Raw genomic sequence first — 15,677 nt, forward strand, 5'->3', positions numbered from 1 at the left:
CCTCTTATATGTCGTAACTAATAACGGAGCGTTTCTATTGAAACAAAAAACCTCTCTAGCGGCGGTGTCTGAATAAAAGCTACTGTTAGCTGTCAGCAATTGGACGAAGCCCTAAAAGACCTGCCCGCCCTCAGAGTAGGTACGCAATTGGCGCAACAAATACCTACCTATGCATTAAAAAATCTAGCACCTTTAATTCCTCATGAATCCCATCAACACATCATGGGACCAACCTAAAGGTAATTCTGGTTTAACAAAAAAATAACTACTCGAAACGGATAACGGGTCTCAGGACTTGACTGAAATTGAAGTCAGTTAAGAATGGTTTCTTTCACGACCTAAATTCCTCCCATACAATTATTGTTGCAGAAACGGAATACGACCGCCTGCCGCCATTGTTCAAGTTGGACGAGTTCTACCCGTGCCTGCGCGGGCCAGGTGACCGCTACTGCTACGTCAACGCCAGGCTGACTGCCAACTCCGGCAGCGAACTGCTTCTTATCATACAAGTAAGTCGACCGTCTGCCGCCATTGTTCAAGCTGGACGAGTTCTACCTGTGCCTGCGCGGGCCGAAGGACCGCTACTGCTACGTCACCGCCAGGCTGACTGCCAACGCCGGCAGCGAATTGCTTCATATCATACAAGTATACTTCTTGACCGACCACTTGTTGAAAGTTGGGTCGTGTACTGTATAAAAATGGCAAGAGTCATTCTTGTAGAGGTATTATAGTTATGGACTCCTTCGCAGCCTCCATCACGACTTCTCAACGAATCATAATCATGAAAAAAAAAACCTTTTCAACTTCTTTCTTTCTTCTTCCTTTTTAATGGAAGAAGCGCCTGACGTCCGCTAGCTCGTTGGGTGGACGACAATGGAAGATCGCGGGACACTTCTATAGAAGAGATGAGATTAGCCCAGGACCGAGATAAGTACTTAGCGTACACGAATGGTATGCTCAGAGTGGGCGACAGGAGGCTAAAATTATGATGATGATGTTTGAATTCACGATTTCGACGGCTACTTTTAGGTTAACACATAGTTGTACAGAGAGCTTGCAATTATCATGAACAAACAGCAAAAAAAGGCATAAGGTCCACCGATGTACAGTTAACAGTGTGGGCGATGGAACCTTCACTTCTAACAGTTCTAACCCTCATGTTGTTTCAGGAATATTCAGCTAGCAACATCACGCATTACGACCATAACTTAATACATTGGGGCATCTGCGTAACGAAGACATGTCGGCAATACCTCGGCAACCACACAGTTCACGAGGCCCTCGAGGCCTGCCTCAACTCCTCGCTCCAGCAGACCTACCAGCTCCAAGCCCGGCTGGTGGAGGACCAGGTCTACTGCACCGAGTTCGGGGAAACCGTCCCCATAGACACCGGGGATATCATTGTAGCTGCAGTTTTTGTTGCGATTGTGATTCTTAATATTCTTGGAACTTTTTACGATTTCCGTTTTATCCAGCAGAAGTCTTTAGGTGAGATATTTTTATTTAATTTTTCCTTTTTTAGCGCCATTTATACGATCCATATAAATATAACCGGTCTAGGGTTCAACGACTTGATTACGAAAAGCTGATTAATTTATGTAGATTTATATTGGCAAAATTTTAAAGCTCCATCTTCATCATCAATGGCCTTGGCGTCTATTTCAGACGATATAAGTATATTAATGTAAAACCGGAAAGACACCTGCTGGCTGAATAGACCGATGCGAAACTAATATGGGTCTACCAGGTCCGGTTTTTACAGGGGTCACCAAATTATATAATAAACTTGGCTTATTTAATAAACTCAAGGAGAAATGGAACGCGATGGTCATTTTATTTTTAATAACCGGATCCCAGAGCAAACTAATTGGTGACCCCTCGTAGTAGTGCTTGACTAAATGAAACTCGACATAATTTGCATCGTGAATATCTATAATACAGTCATTATCTACGAGGATATATTGCGTCTCAAAAAAAAATAGCATGATAATTTTCTTTTGCAGTGAAATCATAATGAAAACTTTGATCGTGTCTAGACGATGGTATACTTTTTATTTCTTTTTGCAGTCGGAGGGATCCTTCTGTGTTTCTCTGCGAAACGAAACTGGGAGCGCCTGAGGGCGCCGCCGGGGGAAGGCCCGGAGCCTCGGCGGCGGCGGCTTAACATGTTTAACGGTGTCAAGTGAGTGGAACAACTTTTAAATAAAATAAAATAATAAAGCCTTTAATTTCTCAACATAGTACACAAAAAAAAAATGATAATACACAAAATAAAAGATAAAAAGAATGTATGTGAACCCCTTTTTTATAGGGTATAGGCCTCCTCCAAGGTTTTCCAGAGCTCTCTGTCTGAAGCTGTCGTTATTCAGTTTGGGCCAGCGACTGCCGTGAGGCCGCGGGCCGCGCTTTCCTGTGGGTCCGGGCCACACCGTAGCTGAGTGGAACAACTTATCATTTGATATTTACCAGTTGCTTTTCGGTGAAGGAAAACATCGCGAGGAAACCGGGCTAATCCCAATAAGGCCTAGTTTCCCCTCTGGATTGGAAGGTCAGATGGCAGTAGCTTTCGTAAAAACTAGTGCCTACGTCAAATCATGGGACTAGTTGTCAAGCGGACCCTAGGCTCCCATGAGCCGTGACAAAATGCCGGGATAACGCGAGGAAGAAGAAAAAAGGGGCGAGCAGAACGTAGGTAAACCTGATCACAAGACGACTCAAAAAGAAGGTTTTAAGGAGACGGAGATTGCTAAGAAAGAAAGAAGCCAGTCAGCATTAAAAATATTTCATCTCATAATCTACTTAACTACTGCACCCAAAAATGGAAAAACCGGACCCTAATACCACTAATACTAAGACTCCGCTGTAAATTGGTTAACAGTTAAAACTTCTTAAAAAGTATCTTTCTCTTGCCTATTAAATTAATAATGTGAATAATATATAAATTGAATAATAAAGCTTGTTAAATTTTTTATATATTTTCAGATCATTGACGACGTTCCTTGTGGTTTTCGGCCACTCTCCTATCACGGCACTCATTTCTTCAAACAACCCACATTTCACTGAGTTGGTAAGAAAATACGTTACTATCTAGAGCAGTAAGCAAAAATTTTGTTCTAATTTCACCATTATACATAATAGAAAATCCGGAAAAACCTAACTTAGAAAAGTGCGAGTCGGACTCGCGCACGAAGGAAAGCTTGGGCACGAGTTCTTGCATTTGACTGGTGTATTATTGCCAGGCGTGGCTCACTCCGCGATTTCGTCGCGTCGCTATAAGTCCCACGCGGCCCACAGCAATTTTGGTGTCTAGCCCATGGTATAATACTCCGCCTGGTACTCCATTCCCGTCTTTTCTAGGTCACCTAACTGACACAAGCCTACGTCATCATGCGACAGCGCTATATGATAATATGCGATAGCGCTATATATAGCGGCCATGTTGTTGTGACGTAGGCCTGTGTCACTCTGGGAATAGAAGACCATGTTTTATTAGACTATGGTCTAGCCGTAGTAGTTGCCGCGCACCGCTACGGAACGGATGCCTGCTCGCGCTTGCACCACCTTGAGGTCATACCTGTCGTAATAGACGCGTTTTGTTCTAGAGAGTGGACCCTCTGTACCTAGTACCTACTACTATTATTTATTCTGTGGTATTGCTTCACAGAACTACTATAACCCGCTGTTCCACATATTCGCCAACGGGAACCTGATAGTGCAGAGCTTCTTCTTGATGTCGGGGTTCCTGCTCGCATTCAATTTGCTGCTGGTGGAGGAGAAGACTAAACTCTCTTGGAGACATTTCCCAAAGATAACCATGTTAAGGTGGATGAGGTATGCTGCCTAAGTAACCATTTAGTTAAATACTAACCAGTACTAAATATCAAGAACCATGTTTTAGCAGATTTCAAGGTTTGTAAAACAAAAGGGCCGTGTTTTATTTTGTTAATTTTTTGTCGTCAGATTTCGATAAAATTTTATGGCTAAAAAGTACATTTATTTATTTTATTTTATTTATTAGAGGTAAATCACAATTACATAATATTTTGATCCAAAAGCATCGTTAAACCAGAATGGTTTGTCTCGATACTCCATTCCGCAGTACTTAAATACTTACTTAAATATACAATAGACACTTAAAACACATCTAATTCGTAAACAGCATAATGAATATAACGATTGCAAAAAGTTACAAGTTGAGCGCATCGTTATCACACCGGCCGGCCGAGCAAGATAAGAACCGGTCGGCGCATAGGTATAGATAAAATTCTTTCAACTGAGCTTGTTCACTTACCTGTACTAACAATGGCATTGTTCTATTACAATCCTATTATTACACGACTGCCCAAACAAAAAGAGTGTATTGTTTTCAGCGTTCATGTTTGTATGTATGTGAGTTTCTTTATTCCACCTTAACTTCTGAATGCCTTAACCGATTTAGACGTATGATACATCATTAGAATCCTTACGTCATCCCGGGTAACATAGGCTATGTGACGTCATTATAAAAACAATATGGCGGACTTAATACGCCATATTACGCAACCTTTAGAAAAAAATATCGTGCAAACCTATCGAGTAGGGTATCAAAATGAAGAGCTTTGAAAGCCGATTGATAATATATATGCAACATGTGGGTTTAAGTTTCATTTTGAGAAAGTAAGAATTGACAAAATATGTTAAGAGAAGCTAATCTCATAAAACCAAATATTATTAATGAATGGGATACTTATTAAAATAAAAGGAAAGGGTTTGATCGCTGATCATAAATAAATATAATTATATTATATTAGGTAGGTACATACTACTCATAGTTTTTAAAACATGTTCGTAATTGCGCTTATGGAATCGAAAAGTTTAAAATATAACTTCTATTTATTAATCGATACGATACAGAGTCCGTCTAAGCTAACTCTGCACCGACTTTGGCAGAACAAATCGTGAAAGTATCATTATAACCGTATGGTTTGATTTAATTTTAACATTTATGATGATGATGACATTTTTATACGGCCGAAGGGTGAGCTCCACGTAGGGCCTACGGCTCAGAGCGTAAGAAAGATGTGCGCTTCCTGCAACTTGTCCAAGTATATGCACTCGGTCCAAAGCCAGGCGCCAAAGACGCCCCCACACTAAAAGGGTCAGGCGTAGCCCGACGTACGTGACACGCTATACGCTTACCAAAGCCGGGCGCCTTTGGCGCGTATGATCATACTCAAAGCATCGGCCGTAGCCCGACATACGTGGCGCGTTGTACGCGTTCCAAAGCCGGGCGCCTTCGGCGCCCTCATACTAAAAGAGTCGGGCGTACCCCGACGTACATACGTGGCGCACTGCGCGCGGTCCAAGGCCAGGCGACTTCTACTTTCTCATACTAAAAGTGTCGGGCGTAGTCCGACGTACGTAACACGCTGTACGCATACCAAAGCTGGGCACCTTCGGCGCCCTCACACTTAAAGGTTTTGGCGTAGCCCGATGTACGTGGCGCGCTGCACGCAGTCCAAAGCCAGGCACCTTCAAATATCTCATATTAAAAGTATTGGGTGTAGCGTGACACGCTGTATGATTACCAAAGCCGGCCTCATACTCAAAGCGTCGGGCGTAGCCCGACGTACGTGGCGCGCTGTACGCGTTCCAAAGCCGGGCGCCTTCGGCGCCCTCATACTAAAAGAGTCGGGCGTACCCCGACGTACATACGTGGCGCACTGCGCGCGGTCCAAGGCCAGGCGACTTCTACTTTCTCATACTAAAAGTGTCGGGCGTAGTCCGACGTACGTAACACTCTGTACGCATACCAAAGCTGGACACCTTCGGCGCCCTCACACTTAAAGGTTTTGGCGTAGCCCGATGTACGTGGCGCGCTGCACGCAGTCCAAAGCCAGGCACCTTCAAATATCTCATATTAAAAGTATTGGGTGTAGCGTGACACGCTGTATGATTACCAAAGCCGGCCTCATACTCAAAGCGTCGGGCGTAGCCCGACGTACGTGGCGCGCTGTACGCGTTCCAAAGCCGGGCGCCTTCGGCGCTCTCATACTAAAAGAGTCGGGCGTAGCCCGACGTACGTGGCGCGCTGCACTCGGTCCAAAGCCAGGCGCCTTCGACTCTCTCATACTAAGTGTCGGGCGTAGGCCCACATACGTGACACGCTGTACCCTTACCAAGACGCCTTCAGTGCCCTCTTGCTCAAAGCGTCGGGCGTAGTCCGACGTACGTGACACGCTGTACGCATACCAAAGCCGGGCGCCTTCGGCGCCCTCACACTTAAAGGTTCTGGCGTAGCCCGATGTACGTGGCGCGCTGCAAGCGGTCCAAAGCCAGGCGCCTTCGACTCTCTCATATTAAAAGTATCGGGCGTAGCGTGACACGCTGTATGATTACCAAAGCCGGCCTCGTACTCAAAGCGTCGGGCGTAGCCCGACGTACGTGGCGCGCTGCACGCGGTCCAAAGCCAGTCCCCTCAACATTCTCATACTGAAAGTGTCGGGCGTAGCCCGACGTACGTGACACGCTGTACGCTTACCAAAGCCGGGCGCCTTCGGCGCCCTCATACTCAAAGCGTCGGGCGTGTACGAGGCGCGTTGTACGCGTTCTAAAGCCGGGCGCCTTCGGCGCCCTAATGGTAAAAGAGTCGGATGTAGCCCGACGTACGTGGCGCGCTGCACTCGGTCCAAAGCCAGGCGCCTTTGACTCTCTCATACTAAGTGTCGGGCGTAGGCCCACATACGTGACACGCTGTAACGTGCCCTCTTGCTCAAAGCGTCGGGCGTAGCCCGCCGTTCGTGGCGCACTGTACGCGTTCCAAAGTAGTCGGGCGTAGCCCGATATATGCGGCGCTCTGCGTGCCTTTCTGTACTGAGGACGCCCTCGCAAAAGTAATATAAAGTGACTTCAAATGATTATTAACGAAATCATGACCCCAAAATTAATTAAATAAATAAAAAATTAAAAAAACACGACTGCGAAAAAGCGAACTGAAAAGATAAAAATATTTTTTAGTTGTGTTAGTTACTCAACTTAATGAATGTAAAAATTCTAAAAAGTATAAAATAAAATAAATTAATTAAAAATTAAAAAACACGACTGCGAAAAAGCGAACTGAAAAGACAAAAATAATTTTTAGTTGTGTTAGTTACTCAACTTAATGAATGTAAAAAATTATTAGAATATGAGTGTTTAGTGAAGGTTATAAACAACAAACGCAAAAGTTTTATGCTCATTTAGGATCGTGACTGTACCTGTGTATTTTATTTCAATTGCAGTCGGGGACCTTGATGTATTGACATTTTCCCATTTAAAAGGTCCCCGACTGCAATTGAAATAAAATACACAGGTACAGTCACGATCCTAAATGAGCATAAAACTTTTGCGTTTGTTGTTTATAACCTTCACTAAACACTCATATTCTAATAATTTTTTACATTCATTAAGTTGAGTAACTAACACAACTAAAAATTATTTTTGTCTTTTCAGTTCGCTTTTTCGCAGTCGTGTTTTTTAATTTTTCTGCTTTTGTTCTCGTAGGCGCCAACCAATTTACTTACAAAATAAGTTAGAAGTACATTGCATGTATATTGAATTCTAAACCTTATTTCTTGTTGAATGGGGGTTAAAATGGTCTAAAAAGATAATATCATATTCAATCTTTTGGAAAGTCACATGCATCTTAGCCACGACAGGTGTCGATGGTTGTTAAATGCAAAAAAAGTCGGGTTAGCCATTATTTAGTTAGTGTATTTTGTAGTCTATTGTTTAAAGAAATAGAGTCGTTAATCTATAGTAACATTTCAAGGCGGTTATAATCTGCTTTTACTACGAGGGGATTATCCTAATTTGTGGTTTACCACTCAATGGTATTGTATTCTTGAGACTCTTTGAGTAAACTAGCTCAGATCGCTTGATTCACACTATACTCGGTACAGGCTGCTCCATTTATGCTAAATGGAATAACATAATTATGCATTTTAGTTAAAATAATTTAATTGTTTAAGCAATATTAAAAATATTTTAATTATTTTATTTAATATTTTAATAAATACAATTATTTTATTTAATATTTTACTATTAGTGTTTTTTAAGTAGTCACCTCGTATATACCAATAATTACAAACTGAAAAAGATGTCATACACTAAAGCTAAAAAAAAAGTGACCCAAGTCAGGCCACCGCCGAGGCTGGAATAATTATTTAAATTTCATCAAAAAAATCTTTCTCCGAGCTACGAAAACGTAGGTATGGTCTTTGCGTAATTCAACGGGAAAGTTTGTGACAAGATTTGATTTCGTTTTTATTCTGCTCACAATTTTAAGGAGCTCTTCAAACCAGACAAGAAAATTCTTTGTTTGGATTTTAGAAGGTACAAAATCACGACTCCAACCCTCACTTGGCTGCTTTATCCATTCTTTTTTGTTCAGATTGACCCCACCTTACGCCGCCGTGCTCGCTGTAGTGTAGTAGCTACTTGGATGAGACGTTTCGGAAACGGCCCCATGTGGCAGGTACGCTATCAGTAATGGCATAAAGAAATAACAAAGCATAGACTGCTCACTCCATACATCAGTTTTGTTACCAAAACACCTATTTTCGTAGTCGACATCTAGCGTCAAGCAGCGGATTTATCAGTACTGCTACTCGACAATACATGTCGCGTCGAACAAAAAGTCTAATGCTCAACAATTTTTCTGCTAATATTTATTATAATTTATTATATTAATTTTTGGGGTTCCGTACCCAAAAGGTAAAACGGGACCCTATTACTAAGACTTCGCTGTCCGTCCGTCCGTCTGTCTGTCACCAGGCTGTATCTCACGAACCGTGATAGCTAGACAGTTGAAATTTTCACAGATGATGTATTTCTGTTGCCGCTATAACAACAAACACTAAAAACAGAATAAAATAAAGATTTAAATGGGGCTCCCATACAACAAACGTGATTTTTGACCAAAGTTAAGCAACGTCGGGCGTGGTCAGTACTTGGATGGGTGACCGTTTTTTTTTTTGCATTTTTTTTTCATTATGGTACGGAACCCTTGGTGCGCGAGTCCGACTCGCACTTGCCCGGTTTTTACTTGTTTATATGTGTATATTGTGTATATAGTTAATTGGTAGAGTTCAGTTTTAATTTTAATGTTTAGTTTATTTATTCTGTCAATACCGTTTTGCTTTCAATAAAATTTATAACCGGAACTCTATTTTCAAGTATGCTTGTAATATTACTTGTAAAATGTTGAGCAATACACTTTTCGTCAGTCGCGACACACGTGACATCTATTGTCAAGTAGCAGTACTGATAAATCCGCTACTTGACGTTAGATGTCGACTACGAAAATAATAGGCGTTTTGGTAACAAAACTGATGTATGGCGTGAACACTCTATGCTTACTTCTCTATGGTAGTGGACACAGAACACCGCCTCTAGAAACCTAATATTGGCCATTTTGTTCCCGACGCAAATCACCAAACTGTGAGGTGCGGGAGGGGTGCTCACGGCGTTGCGATTGGTCGTTCCAAACACGGCGCGCTGACACGTGTAAGCGTAGGGATGGGACATGTTCATTACAGGTAGTGGGTACTGCTACCAGTGGTACCGAAATTTATTGTAGTAAAATTGTTACCAATTTAGTATACTTAGAGTAAACTTACTTAATAATTATATTGATTAATTTAATATTTCATTAAGTAATTTAACAATGTACCTGAAATGTTTACTTAACATATTAGGGCATTTCTGTTTAAAGTTTAGAATTTTTATATTATTTCCACTCAGAATCGCAATCTCTTTCGATACGAGAAAAAAGTGTTTATTAAGGTCATAGAAGGTTGTATTGAAAACATATTCAAATGGACCAATAACATATGCCTATTACAAATCAACTCCGAGTTCTCTCGCACTTCTTTGAAGTTCATCATCAGGTCCATCTCGTGACATGAGACCTAACTGCTCACCTAGAGGATTCTAAAAAACCCATACAACATATGTCTATTACATACCAACACCGAGTTCCCTCGCACTTCTTTGAAGTTCATCATCAGGTCCATCTCGTGACATGAGACCTAACTGCTCACCTAGAGGATTCTAAAAAACCCATACAACAATGTCTATCACAAACCAACACCGAGATCCCTCGCACTTCTGTGGAGTTCATCATCAGGTCCATCTCGTGACATGAGACCTAACTGCTCACCTAGAGGATTCTAAAAAACCCATACAACATATGTCTATCACAAACCAACACCGAGTTCCCTCGCACTTCTTTGAAGTTCATCATCAGGTCCATCTCGTGACATGAGTCCTAACTGCTCACCTAGAGGATTCTAAAAAACTCATACAACATATGTCTATAACAAACCAACACCGAGTTCCCTCGCACTTCTTTGAAGTTCATCATCAGGTCCATCTCGTGACATGCGGCCTAACTACTCCGCTGACCTAGAGGAATCTAAAAAACTTACACAACATATTACCTATATATTATGTCTAAAATGGTACAATACGGTATGACGAAGCACGAAGTTTCCGCAACTGAAAAACCATCATCGTCACATCACTAGTCGAAAGGGAAAGGGATAGCGCATTGCATTTTCAAGTTGACGAAAAGGGACGGACATACTTCGCCTCTGCTTACGACCAGTATAAAATGAACCCCGCGGACAAGAAACATTATTCAATGAAATAATGAATTTGACTTTCCTGTGGGATGGTTTTCCATCTGTTTCGTAAGTAGATGTCTTAGATGACTTGCCACACCATTTTACGCTGCAATATCCCATGATTTCCCAATGAATTCAATACTTTACGATTTATTTTCTTAGACTCGTGCACACTGCTAACAGGTCGTAACCTTGGGCGCAACTGATCGGAGCGGCGCGCGAACAATCTTATATTTGACCTATACACCATACGGGCGGTGACCGCGAGTCGTCCTATAAGCTCGGTCTATGGGGTTGGTCTGTGGGTAGTGGAGCACAAGGTCCGCTTTATTTTTTAGAGTGCGATTCAGTAGTCCGTGGTTTTTGAACGTATATTTTATTAGATAAATGGTTGAATTTACAGCTTTTTTCAGACGGCTGTGGGTGCGGAAGTGGATGCTTGTCGTCGAGACTGGTACTACCACCTACTGTACGTCAACAACTATGTGGACTACTCGCAATGCATGGGGCACGCGTGGTCAGTAAACCGATTACCCCATTGATTCGGTTAAGTTATGTTCTAATGTATGGGGAAGACAAACAAATTATACCCAGCATTCAATGAAAAATTATTTTCTTAAAAATTAAAAAAAACCGTCAAAGGAGCATATCCCTTCAAGTGGCGCCAGCGAAAACGCGAAAAGTAGTCAAGTGGCGGGGCCCCGGTGGGTGGTCAGCGCAGATTAACAAAATTTTACAAGCTTTTCTATCTTTGAAAGTATATTAAATCACATATTGTTAGAATCAGCGTCATATAGGCTATTTGAATATATCAATTAAATTATTCTAATGTTTATACATTTGGCCAGACCTAATCAAACTCCGGAAAAATGACAGTTTTCCAGCTTCCTTGTTAAGAATGACTACCACCATAAAACTAATTGATTATTGTAGGTAATTGCTATTTAATTATCAAAGGAACACTTTTATCTTTAAGATTAAATTAATAAAAGGGACCTAAGATACAATTTCTTTTACAAAACAACCTCTTAAAAAACGAGACTGACCTCGGACTAGGCGGTCGCTCCCGAATCAATGGTCCTCACCAACAAATTTTATACCAAATGTTTTTGTGTTTCTTATGGTATGCTATCCTTCTCTAACTCGCTACCTAATTTTGGGCGCTAGAAGAGCGTAACTATACTTAAATGCGTTCAATTTCACCTCTAAATACGTCAAAACCTCATTAACCACCACTCACTGGTGGATGACAGTTTACTGGTTTTCGCATCGACCATTCACGGGTTGACCGCCACTTGAAGGGATATTTCATGCTAAAAGGGGTGGTTGCGTCAGGGGGAGGGGGTGGGACACTAGTGTGCGTTAAGCACTGTACCCAAAGGTATCATACTATAATTAGTTTTTCAAAAACACAATTTGACCGAACATATTTAAAAAACCGGGCAAGTGCGAGTCGGACTCGCGCACGAAGGGTTCCGTACCATAATGCAAAAATCGGTCACCCATCCAAGTACTGACCCCGTCCGACGTTGCTTAACTTCGGTCAAAAATCACGTTTGTTGTATGGGAGCCCCACTTAAATCTTTATTTTTCTGTTTTTAGTATTTGTTGTTATAGCGGCAACAGAAATACATCTGTGAAAATTTCAACTGTCTAGCTATCACGGTTCGTTATACAGCCTGGTGACAGACGGACGGACGGACGGACGGACAGCGGAGTCTTAGTAATAGAGTCCCGTTTTACCCTTTGGGTACGGAACCCTAAAACTAAACAGCTGATATAGTAGTAGTACTGAGTTGGAGTATGCAACGTTCCCCGCACTCAAAGATAATTGAGGTGTGCAAAAAAGAAGCCATCACATACAGTCATAACACCTTGGCTGCTCCGATATATCTGATGGCGACTGCACATTGTACATCTGTGGTTCCAGTGGCTCAGCTCACTGCGATGACTGCTGTAATAATCGTAAAAAAAATCAGTCAGCTTTACCTCTTATTTCAGGTATTTAGGAGCGGACATGATGCTAACGATTCTCGGGCTCCTGATATTCTGCACACGAAGTAGTTGGCGTGCGCGGAAGACCGCCATTGGCGTGGCGTTAGTGGTTGGCGTGCTCACGCCAGCGGCGCACATCTACTTCCAGAACCTGAACGCCATCGTCTTACTCTCACCAGAGTAAGTACCCTTAGATTCCTTGTTCTCCGGTGAAATGCTCTTTCACCTTCCACTGTCTACATTACGTCAAACGAAACGCTCCAGTTGACATCATATTTAGACGCCAGTTAGCAAACTTTGAAAGAACCCCCGCTAGCCTAAGGACTCATTTAAACGATGCGAGTTTCCTTACATTGCGATTTTTGATCGGTCGGTTGAATTGGACGTAACCAACAGTCCGCAATATAACTAAAATCGCGTGCGACGACTATACCAGCTACCAGTACACCCGGAATCTGTCTATTTCAGAGTCACCCGCAATTTCCTCGTGAACGACCCGACCTTCAACAACATGCACAAGCGGACCCACACCAACATCGTCTGCTACGCCATGGGCCTGGCACTAGGCATGTGGGTCTACAAGCTCATGAATACCAACTTTGACGTCACCAAATATAAGGTACGTAGACATTTGTCATTTTAACATGTTTAGTTGATATTTTCCTGCTTTCATTTGTTACTTTTCCTTATTTTTATTTTTTGGAGATAAATCATTTCGATGTCATGTCAGTTAATTGTCAACTTGGAGGATATAACTAAACGGAGTAGCCATTAACAGGCGTTCCACTCTGTCAAAACTCTATGACCAATGGTCATACACATTGTATGGAATGAAGTTTATCTGACATGGCTATTTTTACGTTGCGTATATTAACGATTAACGTTAACGATAAATTAATAAATTAAGTAAGATTAACGATAAATTGGATGATATACATATTTTAACCTTACTTACCTACCTATTTAGAAAACTATTTTAAGAGATCTATCTCCAAAAACTGTTAAAATAGGTATCATATGATATACCTATAATATTTTTGCCCTTGTCCAGAAATACCGTGTCATCTACTGGTGCACGTTCCCGGCTATGTTGCTCCTCACCATGAGCGGCGGCGTCTTCTACATCGACGGCATCCAGGTCCCGCTGGTCGTGCGCCTCTTTTACTCGCCTCTGGTCAAGATCCTGTACGGGATGAATCTTGTCGTGTTAACGACAGGGACTGTGTTTAAACTGGAAAGTAAGAGACGTTACAATTGTCTGTATTGTAAACTGTATGAGGTGTGCAATAACGAGTATTGTATTTATTGTACTTGCGTTTGCCAGTTAAAGCCTGACCAGTAATATGTGACTATTGTCAAGAGGGCGCTGTTATTCTCGTGTATAGGGTGACATTTCAGTATAGTATGAAAAAAATTGTTCCAGTGAAATTCCGCAACATGGCGCGTGATATATTCCTGGTCAGGCTTTACGTTCATGCGAGAAATCGAAATAAAGTTTCATTTTCATTGCGGTATTTGATCGGTCGGCTGAATTGGATGTAATGTAAATAAGTACATAGTTTGCAATGTAACGAGTTCGCGCGCCATCTAAGTGAGCCTATACGTCGTTTTTCGTGCGAAAGGATAAGAAGTTGAACTTACCTACCTACTTCCCGCAAACCTCTTCTCAACGAAATTATAATTCTTTTTGCTTTTATACTGGCATAGTGGGATTGAACTTGAATCATGTAAGATTGTGGATTAAATAGTAGTCATTATATTATAATAATACATGTCTTATCTTTCTTCATGAAACTAGTTATTTTCAAAAACATTTTGCAATCTGTCTGTTTGTCTGTGAATATTTAAGGCGCTCTTATAGACGAATTGTAGGTTTTCGAGGGGGTGAAGCAGACGAAGTGGTAGAACAGGCAGGCGGGCACCCCGCGCGGCTCGCCGCACCATTCCCGCGCAGCACGTCTACGTCCTTATTCTGATGCCATCCTTATTCAAATTTGTCAGTTCCAGGATTTTCTCCGTAAAGCTATATTGAATTAAGATTTATAAGCAAATTCGTATTTTGATGAGTATTAAATGAAATTAAAAATGGTAGGTAAGACGGTAAGTAGGTATATTTAGATAACTAATGCAGGTGTTGCATCTTGTTTCAGCGGTGTACCGTGGGTTGCTGGAATGGCGAGGCTGGGCAGTGTTCGCGCACTTATCCTACTGCGCCTACTTAGTGCACGTGTCCGTGATACGCTACAGCGCCGCCAACCACACCTCTCTGCTGCACGCCAGCTTCTTCCACATCGTTAGTCAATTTTATTTTATACTTTTCAAAAATGCAGCATACCTCATAACCACAACACGGGCTTCGCCACAGCTGCTACATTAAAAATAAAGATAGTTTATAAGCCACTCAAAGAAAATATACAATTATACTGCGTCAATATACTGTGTGTGACTGTGTGGTTTTGGGGTCATGATCCTGAACGTCAAAAATGTGTAAAATGGTTAAACTGGACAAAGTTTTCCATGAGACTGACATGAAAATCGTGAAAAAATATAGATAGGCCTGGGCCCATACGGGCCCATACATACGGGTCAATTAGATTTTTTTCGCGATTTTGTAATTAAGTAGTCACATGGGGAAATTTCTTTAGTATTTTCTCAGGATCATGACCCCGAAATCACTCAGTAAATAATAAGAGTGCGTCTAAGCTAACTCTGCACTTAAAATTGAGATAATACCTATAGGTAGTGGGAAAGTTTTTTTTACATTATTGTGGTGACACTTTCGCACTTTGCGCATAAGTTTGGTCCTACTCTCATAACCTAATATTGTCTACTCTAAAACTATTCGTATGGTTCCAGGCCCTAACTTACTTCGGGCAGCTGGTCGCGACCTTCATCCTGGCTTTCCTCTGCTGGATGATGATCGAGGCGCCCTTCAGCCAGCTGGTGAAGGTCTGCTTCTATCCCGCTCCCAAAGAACAGAAGAACGAAGAGACGGAACTGACAAGAACATCGAATTTTATTATCAGCAGCAAATAG

At 41.9% G+C, this 15,677-nt stretch overlaps 1 protein-coding gene across 1 annotated transcript; it reads left to right on the forward strand.

The window, feature by feature from the left end:
* The first annotated feature begins 202 nt into the window (after positions 1 to 202).
* LOC134798135 (O-acyltransferase like protein-like) lies at positions 203 to 15,677 on the forward strand. The gene is made up of 14 exons (XM_063770472.1): positions 203 to 239; positions 370 to 509; positions 541 to 645; positions 1,170 to 1,488; positions 2,068 to 2,182; positions 2,983 to 3,067; positions 3,665 to 3,831; positions 8,350 to 8,494; positions 11,060 to 11,163; positions 12,648 to 12,821; positions 13,110 to 13,260; positions 13,693 to 13,879; positions 14,792 to 14,934; positions 15,498 to 15,677. The coding sequence occupies exons 1-14, from the start codon at positions 203 to 205 to the stop codon at positions 15,675 to 15,677; spliced, it is 2,052 nt and encodes a 683-aa protein (XP_063626542.1).

This window comes from Cydia splendana, chromosome 16 (genome assembly GCF_910591565.1).
Source record: "Cydia splendana chromosome 16, ilCydSple1.2, whole genome shotgun sequence".
Classification (NCBI taxonomy): Eukaryota; Metazoa; Arthropoda; class Insecta; order Lepidoptera; family Tortricidae; genus Cydia; species Cydia splendana.